This window comes from Numida meleagris, chromosome 1, assembly GCF_002078875.1.
Source record: "Numida meleagris isolate 19003 breed g44 Domestic line chromosome 1, NumMel1.0, whole genome shotgun sequence".
In the NCBI taxonomy this organism is placed as follows: Eukaryota; Metazoa; Chordata; class Aves; order Galliformes; family Numididae; genus Numida; species Numida meleagris.
The window spans coordinates 11,017,798-11,035,160 of NC_034409.1; the positions used below are offsets into that span (position 1 = coordinate 11,017,798).

At 37.5% G+C, this 17,363-nt stretch overlaps 1 protein-coding gene and 1 long non-coding RNA gene across 3 annotated transcripts in view; one reads left to right on the forward strand and one right to left on the reverse strand.

The window, feature by feature from the left end:
• Positions 1-17,008, forward strand: part of GNAT3 (G protein subunit alpha transducin 3) — a 28,801-nt gene extending 11,793 nt beyond the window's left edge. The window contains exons 3-8 of the mRNA XM_021384673.1: positions 1,155-1,296; positions 7,430-7,587; positions 10,976-11,104; positions 15,246-15,375; positions 15,581-15,734; positions 16,798-17,008. Of these exons, the coding sequence (XP_021240348.1) occupies positions 1,155-1,296; positions 7,430-7,587; positions 10,976-11,104; positions 15,246-15,375; positions 15,581-15,734; positions 16,798-16,988 (904 nt within the window). The 3' untranslated portion in view covers positions 16,989-17,008. The remainder of the gene's footprint in view (positions 1-1,154; positions 1,297-7,429; positions 7,588-10,975; positions 11,105-15,245; positions 15,376-15,580; positions 15,735-16,797) is intronic.
• Positions 5,228-17,363, reverse strand: part of LOC110392430 — a 37,409-nt gene continuing 25,273 nt past the window's right edge. Inside the window, exons 1-4 of one of the 2 annotated variants that reach the window (XR_002434358.1) lie at positions 10,327-10,390; positions 10,123-10,230; positions 9,800-9,901; positions 5,228-8,399 (exon numbers count right to left, since the gene is read on the reverse strand). This is a non-coding gene — a long non-coding RNA (uncharacterized LOC110392430). Of the gene's footprint in view, positions 8,400-9,799; positions 9,902-10,122; positions 10,231-10,326; positions 10,391-17,363 lie in introns of those variants that run through there. The other variant, XR_002434357.1, reaches the window with a different exon arrangement.

Genomic DNA, 17,363 nt, shown 5'->3' on the forward strand with positions numbered 1-17,363 from the left:
CAGTGTCTCCTACAGTGCTATAAATGCAAATATGGAACTTTTGAATTCCATTACATACATGACTAGTTAAGATTCCTGAACATTCAATTGTGATCTGGAATGTGCGTGTGCAAGTGAACTACTTTCTGACAGCACTGACCTTTCCCCTTGCAGGGAAAGTGTCCCCAAGGCACACACCTGTAGTCGTTCTGGGCTAGACTGTCAGATCCTTTCACATCACCCCTTCCTGCTTGTATAGGCATGCTAAGTCTGTATCTCTGGCAAGAAAGGAGGAAAGAAAATGGTCATTTGATAACCTGGCCTTCATCTCTGAACACCTTTGGTGAGGAAGAACAATCTAGCAGCAGGCAAAAGAGCTTGCTGTCTGATCATTGAGAGTACACTACACCAAAACAAATGAAGGTTGTATCCTTTACACAACTAGTGGAAAATTGTCTTTTTTTTTTCCATCAAGGCACAATTTGCACACTGATTTTGGAGAATTTTAACCCCACACCATTGTTCAGTTAGGGAAGATTATGAAATTACAATTTCTCTCTCAGAATCATATAAATTGAATTTGACAGTTAAAGTTCCTTAACCTTTACAATATAGGGCAAATACTCTTGAATAATGCCCATCTTCCCAAAGATATTATTATAAATAATAATATTATTTCATGAACTGGAAGTTGTAATCAATGTACAAAGAAGCATATATTTTTTTTTCTTGAGAAAATATCTTGCAGTGCAGAAATGTAATTACATTTTTTCCCCCTCAGATAAGATTTGGGTTAAAAACAATAGTGACTAAACAAGCAATGTGAGAGCCCAAGTCTAATACTGCAAATTCTAATAGGAAAATATTTGAGATCTAAGTCCAGCTATGCATCTTGCTTTGAATCCACAGGAATGGGCTGGGGATCTGTACTGGAGACATACAGCATTATTCACTAAAATTGGGAAGTCAAAACCTAGCTTTGTGTCATTACAGAAACCACTGTTAACCCATTCCACCAGAATAGGCAGATTAACCTTTAATTAATGCTTCTCCATGAGCCAGATGGATTCAGTTCTTTTTCATACAGAACAAAAAAAAAATATCTGATCCAACCTTTCTCGTTTTTCCTTTTTAATGCAACCTGTACAATTTTTGTTTGTTTGTTTTCACTCCAGGATCATCCATAAAGATGGTTTCACATACCAAGAACGCATGGAGTTCAGACCTATCATTTACAGTAACACAGTGCAGTCTATACTGTCTATCGTGAAAGCAATGACTAAGTTAGGGATCAGTTACGAAAACCCAGCTAGAACTGTGAGTATACAGCTTTCTCTTTAAGTAGGCATTAAAATACATTATTTTGAAAGTAACAGTAGATTCTAATAGAATGAAGCAAAATAGTTCATTATTCGTTTTATTGTAATATAACAGGAAAGCAAGAGAGTTCAGTATTTGCTTTATGGTAGTGAAAACTAAGTACTGTTTGTGTTATGAATTCAACAGGATGTCCTTATGTTAAAATACATAAGAAAGAAAAAAAGAACCTTTTCTTGGCCTACTTAGGCACTTATTTATTGATGCTGGGAAATGTGATAAATATTTCCCTTTTAAGAATAAAATCTTGGGCTCAACCAAGTCAGGAAATGTCATCTAGACCTGTTGGGAATACTTCTGTCATGCTCCTGGGGCAGAGACCTCACAGTGTACAGAAGCAACACCACACATTGACACTGCAGGGAAGTGAAGTTTGACTTTCCTGGTGTGGTTTGCAGTCCTATACACAAGAACATGCATTCCAGATTGTCCAACCTCTTTAAAGGAGCTTGTAGCACTGATTTCAGCACCTTGTGGACTTTATCAAGAGACTTTAAATAAGATTCATGAAGTCATCAGGAAGTAGTTTTGATCAGAAGTTTGTTTAGGGAGGCAAAAAAAATGCGGAAACTCAATTCCCTCTTTTGTGCCCTAGAGCAAAGGCTAGCAATACCATACTTATGTTCAGTATGTATGTTCCAAATCAGAAAACTTTGGGCTGCTTTTGACAAGTAAACTGACAATGCCTACTTATTTACAGTAAGAAGACCTGCAATCTTCTGTCAATCTTGAAGAATTTTCAGGGAAAGCACTAAAAGGAAAACACTTACCTTTATTCTTAGTGCAATGATTAGTATGATGTTTGTAATTCAGATCTTGCTGAGAATTTATCAGAGGTCTGTCAGAATATCAATTGGTTCCAATTTCAGAAAATTCTGCACATTCCCTAGAGATTCATCTTAGAAAGAATTACATCTGCTTATCTGAAAGGAGCTCTCCTTGTTCCAGAAGCCCGTATCTCATTACAATGACATATGGTAGTTTGACCTAAAAACTGATAAACAAATGATTCAGAGGTTACTAATGGACATACAGTCATTTGACAAAATTAAAAAAAAATTCTTTTTCTTGTATTTTTTTAAGAGTTCATGTCCACAAATCATGCAAACAGTGTAAAAGTACCCCAAACCAGTATACAGAATATAGGCTCATGTGAATATGCTTCATTATGGCCCAGTCTCAATTCTAATAAATACATGTAATAGACACTGCATGAGGATACATCTGCCAGTCTACATGGCCTAAGTCAGCTGAACCCTATAAAACTTACACTTGAAGTCTATACTTGAGATAAGTTCTCTCTGTACTCCATAATTCAGCCTATTTCTCTATTTCTTCCAAACTTTCTGAGAAGTTCATACATGTTCACTCATCATTTTTCCCACTTGCAGCCCTGAAGGCCAATGGTATCCTGCATTCCATCAGAAGAGGGGTAACCAGCAGTGTGGGGGAGGTGACTGTCCCCCTCTATTCTGCCCTTGTGAGGCCCCAGATGGAGTACTATATCCAAGTCTGGGGCCTCAATCACAGGAAGGATGTGGGGCTTTTGAAGAAGCTCTAGAGGAGGGCCATGAAGATGATCCAAAGGCTGGAGCACCTCCCCTACGAAGATAGGCTGAAGGAACTGGCCTTGTTCAGCCTGGAAAAGAGAAGGCTGCAGGGAGAACTCATTGCAGCCTTCCAATATTTAAAGGGAGTTTATAAACATCAGGGAACTTTTTACACAGGTAGCTAGTGATAGGACAAGGCAGAATGGTTTTAAGCTAAAGGAAGGGAGATTTAGATTAGAAGTCAGGGAAGTTTTTTTACTGAGAGAGTGGTGAGGTGCTCGAGCAGGTTGTCCAGAGAGGTTGTGGATGCCCCATTCCTGGAGGTGTTCAAGGCCAAGCTGGATGGGGCCCTGGGCAATCTAATCTAGTACTTGATCTAGCAGCTGGCAACCCTGCCTGTGGCAGGGGGGGTGGAATTCAATGATCCTTGAGGTCCCTTCCAACTCAAACCATTCTATGATTCTATGATCTATAAAATACAAATGTAGGGAATACAACATAACAAATTAATTTTTAAGCCACAGGAACCATAAAACTATTGAAAAATTGAGGCTGGACATGACCTTCTTACGTCACTCTGTTCCTTTCTGCAAAAATGAGTACTAAGTAGATTAGGCTATTCAGTGTCTTTCTGGATGGGTTTTCAGTATCTTTGAGGATGAGGGTCTCACATGGCAGCCTCTCTGGGCCCCTGCTCTAGAATTTGACCAGTTTTGCTGGATTTCAAATGGTTCCTCTCAGTTCATGTTTCCTGTCTGCTTCGTGCTCCATTATGTCTACTGCCTCCAGTTTTGTATTCTCTGCAAACTTTCTGAGAGTGCATTCCATCCCACCATCTAGGCCCTTAATAAAGAGGGAACTTAGGTCAGGATAATCCCAGATATGTGTGCAGACTGAGAAGAACTTGAGAGCAGCCATGTGGAGAAGGCCTCGGGGCTCCTGGTGGACAAAAGGCCGGACATAAGCCAGCAGTGTGTACATGCAGCACAGAAGGCCAACTGTATCCTGGGCTGAATCAACTAAGAGGTGGCCAGCAGGGCAAAGGAAGTGATTGTCCTCTGCTCTGCCCTTGTGAGGCCCCATCTGGAGTAGTGCATCCAGGCCTGAGGTCCCCAGCTCAAGAAAGATGTGGAGTTGTTGAAGTGAGTCCAGAGGAGAACCAGAAAGATGATCAGAGGGCTGGAACACATATGAAGAAAGGTTGAGGGATCAGGGCTTGTTCAGCTTGGAGAAAAGAAGGCTCTGGGGAGTCCTCATGGTGGCCTTCCAGTACTTAAAGGGGGCTTATAAACAGGAGGTGGAATGACTTTTTACACCATTTTACACTGAAAGGACAAGTGGGGATGGTTTTAAACTGAAAGAGAGATTTAGATTAGATATTAGGAGGATATTCTTTACTCAGAGGGTGGTTAGGCACTGGAATAGTTTGTCCAGAGAAGTTGTAAGTCAGACTTGGTACTGCTGATCACCATTATTTGAGCCCTAAATCTAATAAATTTTCCAACACCATTCTTGATCATTTCTTCAGTTCAATGTGGTTATAAGAGCATTGTGAGCAAAGATGTCAAAGGCCTCACTAAAACCAATACACGCAACATCCTCTGCTTCTCTTCTTCACAAACTAAATTTCACTGTAGAAGGCAAAGTTAGTTACATGAAATTTGCTCTTGGTAAATCCATGCTGGCTGTTCAAAGACAAAGTGTCTAAACTACATCAAAGCATAAGTGACTGAAAAACAGGAGAAAGTTTTGAATTTACACTTTAGTTCCATAATAGACAAGTGCTTGGTCAGTGTCCTTAGGGTTGGCTGGGCCTTCCTTACTTCATCCTCTTTTTCTAGGATTTTCTTTTCATGAAAAAAAAATAGCTAGTTACAGATATTAACTATTTATTATTAAACTAGAAAGCTTTTTGTCCAGTGTCCAAGTTGAGAATTTCCCGGAATTACTTGTTCATTTATGGAGAAGTCATTGTTTCATGAGTTGACCATGGAGCAGCTTCTCAGAAATGAACATATATCAAGTATCAGCTGCTCGTAGGAGACTACTGCGATCCACATTGTAAGCAGCAATATAAAGATTCAGTTTTCAAGAAGAAAATTAAAACATGAAAGGAAGCCCAAAGCTAGTTTCACTAATACCTATAGTCATTGCTGTGAAAAGAGATATACAACTTTTTTTTCTTATGCATGCATTTACTTTACCAAAATTGAAGTTAGAAGAATCACTGCAAGCAGATCCTATAAAGCGTCTTCCAAAAACTCGATGCCAGTTTCATAGCAACTATTTCCAAGGGATTTCACAGATTGGAGAACCAATCATTGATTTTATTTATTTATTTATTTATTTATTTTTGTTAAATAGGCACAGTTCATTTCTGAACATCATACAAAACAAATGCAGAAAGTACAGATATTGTCTGTTTATCACTTACAGCACAGTAAGTCCACCCTTATTTTCAGTGACACTGGCAGGATAGGCCTCCAGTCAACTACACTTGTATAAAGCATTTGCAGTGCCTTGTTTCTTTTCCCCCAGAATCACAGAAGAGCAATCTGGCTTTAAGCTTTAAGACTCTGGAAATTTCAGTCACATTTTCTGAACATTACCCCATCTTCCAAACACAAAGCTAGCTTGCTTTTTCTGTAAAATTGTTACACATACATAAGTTTGAACTGTTTACATATAAAGCTTGACTTCAGCTGGACTTCGTTCTTGCTGAGTTCTGGTCCAGAATTATCTGACTAAAGCCATTTAGGCACTGACTGAGCTTATCTTGAGCCCTGAAAGCAGTGAGTTACCATGTTCCAGGACTGCCTGTAAAAACCACTCTGTGATACTGAAAGTGCCTAAACAAGCAGTTTTGAACAGCACCTGATCTGGGGAGAGAGGCTTGGTTATTTTTTTGCTTATTTTTTTAATTTGTTTTCTCAGGGTTTTTGTTTGCTTCATTTCTTTGTTTTGCCTTGTTTTTTTTTTCCCCCATTGCAATCTATTTTTGAATTTAAATCATATTGTCTAAGTAGCAGAGACAAACAAAACATTATATAAACCAGAGGTATGATAAACTCTGTCTGCTGCTATCTTCCTTTTTGACGTAAGAAACAAAATCCATGGTTGCCACCTTTTGCATAATAACCAATGAGCTCAAGGCTTCTCATTATACACTACTCAACCAACAGTTCCAGCATTGCAGGAGAACAGTTGTAAACATTAAATGATATGTGATATCATCACTGTGAGAACTTGCCAATTGTCATCTTGAAACTGAACATGTGTGCACTCCAGACAGCAGCCCTGAAGACAAATGAGTTTGCATACAGAAGAAGTGATGAGTCAGGACTGCTGACCACAGCACTGACCTGTAGGATGGGGCTGCAGAATGCAGCTGCAGAATGGAGCTGTTTGTTTGTGGGGTTTTTGAAAGTACAAGGACAATTGTACTGTTCTCTTTTTTTCTTTTAAACAAAACTAAGTTTCTATTTTTCCACCATACATCTGCATGTTAACTTAATTTCACCAATATTTTACAAAACCTTCTATCTTTTTCTTTTGATCAGTCTCTGGTTTTCACAACATTTCTACAAACTGCAATTTCTAGTGAAATGTAAAAAATACATCACATTCCTAAAATAATTTCTTATAAATTATTGAGAAGATGTTTTCCACTTTTGAATAGAACACACTCCCTGACAAAATAGGGTCTGTCAGAATTCATTTCTACTTTTGCAGCTGTTGACTGCAAGTTGCTTCAGTTGTCTAATTTATGGCTGGGAAGGAATTACGCTCTATAATTGCCCACTGCTTGACCCTATTTTAATCATACTTTTTTTTATTTATAGTGCATTACTATGTCATTAACTACTGAAAAGAAATATTTGTAATGTAACAGATTACTTGAAGACTTTTTGGAATGACTTGGCAAAAGGAAGAGTTTAGAGAATACATATATAAAATATTTGGAATTTTTCAGGTTTCTTCTTCTCCTAGGGAGAAAAAAAATAAATCCATCAAACAAACAAAACAAAACAAATAAAAAAGGCATTCACTATTTATATTTCCTTTGCCTCCTTTCTCATTCTGTATTAGAACTAGAAATTCTTTCTCCCAAATATATTCATAATTACATTAACTATATATTTCTGCCCTAGTATAGTCTTAATATGCTTACCCTTTTACATTTAGTTTTAGATAATTTGCTATTCTGTCTTAAAAAGAAAAGCCTTCCTTTAAAGTTGGACCTTTTGTGAACACCTACAGAGAGATGAAATTGAGCCCTTGTATGAATAAAAGAAAACAGTAAAAAGCAAAAAACTCCGTATCCCAATTTGAGTCTAACTTTTTCACTACCTAATGTAAAGCGAGCTTGTAAAAGGATGTTTGCATGCACAGGTGAGTACAGCTACATGGAAAATACTATGAAAATGAGAAATTTCCCCGACACTGCAATTCACTGTAAACCAAGCATATCCCGAAGGAGGGTACAGTATGTTTGCAGAATATTTACTGAAATTTCTTCTTAGGAAGATGAAAAGAAACTCTGTGACATGGAAACAAATCTGCATGATGGCGACATGTCTTCTGAGCTGGTTGAACTCATCAAACAACTGTGGAAAGACGGTGGGATCCAGGCATGCTTTGCAAGGGCATCAGAGTATGAGCTCAACGACTCAGCAGCCTAGTAAGTGACACAACCTGCACGTGCTGGGCATCTAGCTATTAGTGCAACAGCACAGGATCCTTGCACTTAGAACTCTTCCACAAGTGTATAGTAATCTATGAAAATGATTGCTTATTAACCTGAGAAAGAATGAGGCTTTTGCTGATTTGTTAATAGTGTATCAGAGACATTCAACTGAGGAAAGCAAGCAAAACCAAATAACTCAATGATGTGAGTCTTCTTAACTTTTTGTTTTTAAAAATGTCTATTGCCTCTAGGTAATTCTAGTATTGACCAAATGGAGGAAAAAGTGAACTGAAACAGCCTAGGTTTTACCTAAAGTTGTACTTTAATACATTCAAGATTTCAAGCAGCTAAACATAAGTCCAGCAAAAACCATACATTTCCTTTAAAGGAATCTGGCTGCATGCCCTGGTGGTCCCTGGGCTGTTAGCATGTCAGTATCCATCTTGGTCTATGATGCCTGATGGCTTCAGCTCCCTTTTTGAAACCTAGGAGGTGGCAGGTGCATAAACAGAGACTAGTGCTGCTCAGCTCAGACTTCATGACTTCCCCAGGATCCAGCTGGTGATCAGTAATCCTCTATGGAGCTAGATGACTGCACAGATGATTGCACGATGATTGTCAGACAACTGTCAGATGATTGTCCTGAAGTGCAGAAATCTGACCCTGGACCTAGAGAAGAGGGCTGTTCCAGCTCAGATCCGTTCAATGAGAGCTGCAGCTTGAGCCTTTGCTGCTCCTGCAGCTCCTCCTGCTGGAGGAGGGCACCTGCACAGGGAAACTGCCCGAGGTGTGAGGTGCCACTTCCACTTGGCAAAAAAAAAAGCATGGTCAGAGTTCTGGTTAGTAATAACTCGCCAATTTTAGAGAATAGAAGGGATATATATATATATATTAAAAAAATCTTAGGTATTCATATTTTCAGACCATTTCAGCAGGACATCTATACACGGAAAACGTTGTTTGTGTGAATTTGAGCCTGATTTGGCATTATTTTATGTCAGGTCTCTCTCTGGCCTTGTATTTTAACAGTAATAATTGACAGAAGTGCAGAGCAATCTTCTGTTTCTTTTTCTGTAGCTTCTGATAAGGCGTAGTGCAGTTACCAGCACTAAAAAACTATAACAAGTCAGTAATCATAACTAAAAGTAAAAACACTTCTTGAAATAGAAAAACTAATGCAGAAAAAGGAGAATGATTACCTGTTTAACAGCTAACATTTTAGTGTGTGCATTGTGACCGGTAGATTAGGGTAGTCTAAAGTAACAGATACCAGTATTTAAAGGAGCCAATAAATACTGTAAAGGACAAAATAATTATTTATTGCCACAGTTATATTTAAAAACAGCATATGGATATGTGTTGTCTCTTCTTTGAAATATTTTAATATCCCACATGCCTAACGTTTTTGAAAATCCAGTCTTTGGCCCTGCGCCATTAAAGCCAACTTACTTTTTGCCCTCGCTGCTGGGCTTCTTATGATCAGTTTAATCAACCATCTAACACTACATTTTAATTTGTTTTAAAACCAAAAGCCCATTTCTCAACAGAGTAACGATTTATACTCTATAAACTCTGACTTTCTGAAGTTCTCTTCTCTGAGTCTATGTTAATGAATTTTTTTATATGTATTTTCTCTGTGTGTTTTAATCGGAAAAAATAATGAGATGTGAATAATGTAAAATTCCCTTTTTATCAAATTTGGCTGGAGTTTCTTCCTTGGACTCATCTGGAACTGATCTTGTTTTAAGAAGGAGTGTTGGGTAAGGAAAGGGCAAAATCAGGACCACAGATTTTGACCTTAAATGTCATTGAATAACTATATGACACTTCCTACTTGCTCAGGCACTTGCTTCTCAGAACAGGATTCATGACTCCTATATTAAGACAAGGAAAGATCAGGCATTTAGACTAATCTACTGGCCAGCTCTCCATTCTGCCATTGGAGAGTTGGCCAGAAGTGCCCTGCTGGGGCTGTTTACAGTGGTAGGAAGAATCTAAAGATGTCTCTTGCTCTATTAATTACATAATTAACTTGCAATTGCACTTGGATCAGCTGAATCTTTATGACCACGCACCACCAGATCTTTATAATAAAAAATCTATATTATAAATATTTATAATAAATATAATTATAATAAACATAATAATTATAGTAAGTATATTTATTATAAAACAAAGAGGAGGCTTTGTTTTTGTTTTTACTTACAGATATATGAAATATTGCAGACAAGAATGATGAGCTGTGAGGTTTGCTTTGGTAGTTTTCTGGTTAAGATGAACAGCAAAATTTCATGCTGGGCAGACTGTACTGTAGAAGAAAAAAAAGTATTAAGTCTAACAAACATTACAGAGTCTGTGTTTTCTTTGCCAGAGACAAGACACATACTACAGAAAGAAAGGTGCCAAGTGAGACAGTGAAAGAGCTTGAAAGTGTTTCAACTGTTGTATGTGGTTTCTTGCTTTTATTTTAGTTCGTTATTTGAGTGTTAGTAGCTAGAAAAGTTAGTAGTCAGGAAACTACTCACATACCACTTCTTCTTCTCCTTTTGTCAAATAAAAACCAGCTTGCATTACTTCCTAGATCAGTCAGTAAGATTCGCAGACTCTGTTCAGTCATTTGTAGAAAGTTTCTTCTCCCTGGAAGAGAAAGGAGAAAGGTTGGGGGAGAGCCAAGAACTGGCTTGAAAGATCTGATTCAGATTCTCATTTCATGCCAATTTTATCTGTGTATACCGGACACAAAACCAGATAATCCACTCTTTTCCAGGGATCTGTGAGACTGTTAACCTCATGGATTCTCAGCTTAGTTGAAACGTCTGTTTTTGATTACAAAATATTTATTTTTAAGTGTCATGAACCCTCCTCTTGTAAACTTGTCAAACAAACCTCTAATGAGGGGGAAACTAGCCCCTAACTGTGAATTACTCTAAACTCTCCTGCCTTCTCTTTCACTTGGGAAGGAAGAAAGATATCATTACAAGAGAATGGTTTGACATGCTACAATATTCCTAGTCAGTCTGTTACAAAGATGCAGTGTTCCTTCCCCTGTGGTGCTAATTTCCATTTGCTGAAACCAAATGGACAAAATTCCTTTTCTGACAAGGTATTTTTAGCATCCCTGAGGAAAACATGGATTTTCCTGAATGTCAATACTCAGAAAGATGTTTATTATATACAACTAAATTAATGACATTTAATGTATGTAATACTTTAAAAATCTAGACTGTGGATAAAGATTGTTTAAAAAACAATAGTATTTTATTTAAGTGTGTAATTTATGGAAAATATTTAGAAGGAGCTCAGTATGAATGGACTAGTGAATATGTCGTGTTCAATTAACCTTTTGAATTCACCAGTCACCATCTCTTTTTACTCTCCTTAGTTACCTCAATGATTTGGATAGGTTAGCAATGCCTGACTACGTGCCTAGTGAGCAAGATGTTTTGCACTCCCGAGTGAAAACAACTGGGATTATTGAGTCTCAGTTTTCCTTCAAGGATTTGAACTTCAGGTACGAAAGACACATTTGTGAGGCTTGTGTGGTTTTACCTTTACAAGGTAATTTTTATTCAAAGACATTGATTGTATTGTTACTAATCAAATTGTGATATTCTTGAATCTTCTATTTGTAAGTGCCAAAGAAGATATTTTAGTATTGGCACTCCAACTTTGAGTATATAATGGACTGTTATTAGGAGATCTCAGAATATCAGGTTCTAAAGGACGTTTTACATATGTAAGTGTTTACCAAGCATTATTTGTCTTCTGCCATTTGAATAATTGCTTGTGACATTTATGAAATTTGCCTAACTAAAAGTCCTTAACAGCATGCAAAATATTTGATGACAACTAATTTGCATGCATTCTCAACCTTCCACTCTCTTCTTTTGGAAACAGAAATAACTGCTCTTAACAATTGAATACATTACTGTTGGCAAAAAAATAATGTGTCCCATGGGAAATTTCAGTATTAACATGCATGCTGTCCTTCTCTTTTAAGATGAAAAGCAAAATGTTCAGAAAACAAAATTCCTCAAAAATAATGCCTCTAAGAGATTTGACTGAAAAAAAATTGACATTTTCAGATAGTCAGGATTTAATTACACTTGGTGAACAAACTAAAAACATAATTCCATGTTAAAATATATTTGAATGAATTATGATCATTTCCGTGTTCAATAACACCACTTTTCTCTATGGATTGAATTCCATTTAATTCTTAGTTTAAAGGCCGTAGTGCATATTAAGGAATGCAGCCTAGACAAGAAGATCTCTGTAGAGACAGTTGTAGGAAGTATCAGGATTACATTTTTTACATTTTTCAAAGGGCTTACTTTTTCCTTCTGTGGCAATTAAACACCTCCCAAGCCATCTACCCTCACCACACAGATGCTTTGAAGTAACTGAGATTATACATACAAATGAGACCCTTAAAATAGATGCCCAACAAAGAAATTATTATCACCTATAAATAGGTCACCTCTGGAAATTTCCATCATATAGTCATAGAATATGACAAGTGGAAGGGACCTAGAACAATCATCAACTTTACGCAGGACTACCCAAAAATCATACTCTATGTCTGAGAGCATTGCCCAAACGCTCCCTGAACTCTGGCAGATTGGGGCCATGCCCACTGCCCTAGAGAGCCTGTTCCATGTCCTCACGTGAAGAACCTTCTCCTAATTCAGCACTTACTCCCAAATGCTGTAGTGTAATGTCCTAAACATACCATTCTTTTTTCTCTGATTAACGTATTTCAGACTGCTTGGTACACTGGAAATCTGAGCATCGTCACAGTTGCAACCATAGTTTATGCAAGATAAAAAAACTAAATCAGGATGGAGAACAAAATTATCAGTCTGCAAACCCTCTATGACATGAATGCTACTAGTCATAATAAAGTATTAGAATTATCTCTAGGTACAGATGAAATGTAGCACAACTGAAAATAAGATTCCTATCTGAATGTCTGTAACCAAGGAAGAGGTTCCTAATTACATTGAAAACGACAAAAAAAGTCTATATTTAGCATCTTTTTTTGCATTGCAATAGTGTTATGTGAGTAAATTAATTGATAGTTTTGTGACTTGAATAATATGGAGTGAAGTCACTACAAAACAATCTGAGAGTTTTGTTCATCTACAGGGATGAAGAGCAGCAATAAATCCACCTTAACCAGCCAGTTTCAGCTACTTTGCATTGCCAGAGCAATGCAAAACAGCTGGGAGATCCTGATGACTGCACTTAGTTTGATAAGTGCCATAGAAACATCTATAAAGGGAGGGACACTTCAATGTTCAGAATGAGCTTTAGTTGATGTACTTAAGGGAGGCTTGGGGTCACAAACCAAACATGGAAAAAAAGAAATCATGAACAGATGCCTTGTTCACTGAAGTTTTTACCCTCTTCTGAACTGAATGAGGCAGAAAATACTTTGTGCTGTACAAGTCTGAATATCCCAGTATTACAGTTCCACAAGAAACATGACTTTTTATTTGCTATCTTCTTAGTCATTATGTTGTTGTTTTAACATAATTTAGCTTTCCCGTTGTCTTTAATTTCTTCATTAATTGACTTCGATTTCCAGAAGTGAGAACACACTGAAATATTTTTAAAAGGAGATCTATCTCCAAAGGTCCTCTCCTGCTGTAGTATCCATTGAAGAGCTAGGAAGATTCTCACTGAAATCAGGCAACCTTTATTTTAGCCTTCAGGTCTCACTGTACATACTGCCGACACAAATGAACACACAACTAGTCTCATACCTAGACTGGTTAGATTTTCCATGAGTAGTGCTAGGAAAATACAGAGCCAAGCAAGCTGAGCTTAGTACAATAAAAACTGTCCATAAACATTGCCTCTGGTCTTGATCTTTTACTATTTTAACTTGACTTCTCATGAATATTCATAGGCCATATGCTAAAAGCTTGCAGGAAGTGAGTACAGATTTGTATGATAATGTATGCTCGTACAACTTCACTGAAGATTCAGTTTTGTAGTTTCTTTTTTTTCCTATCTCCCTGATTTCAGAGTTGCGTACCACAAACCAAGGAAGACACATAATGGCAGATGATTTAGGGGCACCATTCAGAACCAAAAGTCAAGATGGTTCATTTATGTTGATCTCACTTAGGTTCCTGAACTCAGGGAAGATGTGGTTGGAAGAATGCCACTGTTGTTAACAAAGTCTTGTTCCACAACAGCTTCCTGATTTCCTAATAATTCACATTTGTAGGCACACAAAGATCAAGGAGATGAAATGTACTACAAATATAATTTTCTTTAATTGCTCCTCAGCGAACCAAGTCATTCATCACTAGAATTGGAATTCATTTCTTCTAAGAAGGATAAAATAATGATAAACAATAAACTTTGTTTCAATCAGATGTACTGCTGATGGTGAAGAAAAGAGGAAAGTTGTGTTGCAAAAAAAAAGGTGTTTCAGTAACAAATTTCCCTTGCTCTGTTTACTACTGACTTGACTTTCTCATATAGAATCAATTTCCACTGCTAGAAAAAAATGAATTGTGTTTAATTTTAGATACTGCAGGAATGTAAAACGTAAGACCCAGTACAGTTTCTTAAAGGTTTCTTAAAGATAATGCAAGAGAGATTAGGTTTTACAGTTTAAGTTAAACAACACACTGAACAGGGAAAAATCGTCATGCACACAAGGAATCAGACTTCTAACATATTCTTTCTCCTTGTCAATGCACTTGAAAAATGCTCATTTTGTTCGGAGAAAAATAGTGAAGAGAGAGACCAATTCCTTATAATTGTAAAACTGCAAATATAAGTGGTAATTTTAAAAAATAGTGCTAAGAAAAACAATAGTAATTCCGACAAAAGGTCCATCTATATTAGGCACTAAACTTTATTGTATTGAAGCTCAAAACTAGGTATGCTCAGTTAGTTTTGGAACCCATACAAAAAGTCCATAAAAGGTTTATATGACTCTACCCGAAGGCAGTAATTTCTGTCAAAAGCTGAAGGAAAATAATGCAGAGAAGGACAACTCTGCATTCTCCTCTCTACAAATGAATGAATTTATGTTCCCCATGAATTACGGCTTAAACAGCAACTAAATGAGATGGATAAGGGAGAGATCTCTACACATAAACACAGACTGCTGGTTATACAGTACCTAAATGATCACACAAGGACAATGAATAGATGACTAAATAGAAAATTACACCAGCCAATGAAGCACAACTGGTGGATCAAATAGTGGCTGGCTTCCAATCACAAGCCTTACTGATGAGTGCGTCAGTTCATTACAAGCAATACTATAAACACATGATCATTGCTCTAAGAGTCTTTTGTGAGTGTTTCAGGTATGAATTCTGTCCTGAAAAATCCTTGCCTGCAGGGCTAAGTCCTACCCTCAGCTCTTGTGAAGAGTCCCACTTCCTCAACAGAGTGCTGAAAATATCTGCTTTGTGCAGATATTTAAACCTTTACATATAAAGTCATAAATAATACATAGTTCTCCTTGACCTGTTGAGATGGAAATAGATCAATAAATGTCTGCTCTGTCAAAATGGATGTTTGATTGTCATTCCTCTCTAGTAGCACTCTGCACATTTTCAGTGTGACTACATCCTTATTAGTTAGTGCTTCACACTGTACATATTTTTTTTTCTGCACAGGATGTTTGATGTGGGTGGACAGCGATCAGAGAGAAAAAAGTGGATTCATTGCTTTGAGGGAGTTACCTGCATCATATTCTGTGCTGCACTCAGTGCCTATGACATGGTTCTGGTGGAAGATAAAAAAGTGGTGAGTCAGAAGAAACAAACAATCCTTTTTGCTGCTTAGTTTTAATGCACTCTCTGATGGCTTATCAGAACTGTTCCCATTCCCTTATGACAATTTAAAGGCTATTATGCTGTACGGGTTCTTGTCAGTGAAGAGTATTACAGAAAAAATGACATATGGGGTAAGATTTGTCGGTCTCTCATGTTCACCTTTTGCATCACAACAGAACAGAATGCATGAAAGCCTTCAGCTGTTCAACAGCATCTGCAACCACAGGTGCTTTGCAACCACTTCCATTGTGCTGTTTCTAAACAAAAAAGACCTCTTCCAAGAGAAAATAGCAAAAGTTCATCTGAATATCTGCTTTCCTGAATACGATGGTAAGTTTGGGGTTTTCAGAAGAAAATACATTCAAACGATTGAGATTTCTATTCAGGTCACCTACAGATAACCATTTAAAGGCTAAGCATCCTGCCTGGACATCTAGACTTCATCTCATAAGAAAGGAAAGGGAAAGACACTGGAATTCATCTCACATACTCAGGGTACTTAGGTTGGGGTCAGCTGTCTCTGGAGATGCTTATTTCTCTCCACTGCAAGTAGAGGAATCTGAGGCAACTAGAAGTTTCAGATGGCAGAAGTCTTGTATGATGAAAACAACTCACATTTCAGTAGAAGCCAGTGGTTTATCACTCACACACTTAAACCAGGTCTTTTTTGTCCCCATTTGGGAAACCATTTCTGTAAAGGAATTCTGCCTCTTTTTGTATGTCACAATGGCATCTACTGGAAAAAGAGAATGACAGCTGTTCCAAACTAATGCAAGAGAATACATGAAGCTATGTCAGAATGTTACAGAACAAAAACAAATGCTACCAGCATTTTAGCATTAACTTCCCGTACTTCGATAGAGAGTGCCTGAAATAAAGCATATTTCAATAAATTTTATTAATGGAAGATAGGTTGTGTGGACTTCCTGGCAAACAGCTGCTTCACTTCTTTTTTGAAATCCATCAACATAGTGACCCAAAATTGCCCACTGCTTCACTGGGAGAATCAAACACTGTGCTCAAATCTGTGGAGCAATGCCACTTTACCTTCATAGACTCGCAGGAGTCAGCAAGGCCTCTATGCTACAGCCTGCTTCTAGATGTCTCATCCTTCTGTGGACCTACACTGAGTCCCAGAACCAGTGTTTAAACCTGCAGTTGCTCTAACAAAGTACTGCCCAACAGCAGCAAATTATGTACCTAATTCTCTGCTCACTTGTGAGCATTTCAGTTAAAAAAATGAGGATTTTTGGTTAGGAATTGCAATTTAAATTTGTATGGGCAGTACAGATACAAATTTATCATATCGAATGCCTAATTCCAACATCACAAAAACAAACAAACAAAAAAGTTGCTATGTGTCTTCTGTGTCTCTTTCTGTCATTTCCACTAGGACTAAATACATTTGAAGATGCTGGGAATTATATCAAGAAACAATTCCTAGACTTGAACATAAGGAAAGAAGATAAGGAGATATACTGTCACCTGACCTGTGCCACAGACACCCAGAATGTCAAGTTTGTTTTTGATGCAGTCACAGATATAATAATCAAAGAAAATTTGAAAGACTGTGGCCTTTTCTAGCTGTTCATTCCCTGACTTGTAGCCCAGTCCCAGGTCGGTCTACTTTCCTCTCTTCATCCTGCTTGCTGACTGAAATAAAACACCATAGGAATGAAACAGTATCAATTAGGCTTTTGTTAGTTGTGAACTGAAGCCCTAGGTATAGCTTGAGCATTGCAAAACTACACTGACTTTCTGTGCGTCATAAGAAGACTGAAAAACATGCACCTCCTCCACAGAGATGCTAACCACTGATAAATCCCACATGAATCAAAGGGACATTCCTATTTCAATCAATATGTTTTGTAGGTAATCAGTAGCTCTCAGGAAATTCATACTTCAGTGTCCTGTGTTTTCCAGTGAGAGGGCTTAAAAGGATAATACAAAACAGCTATT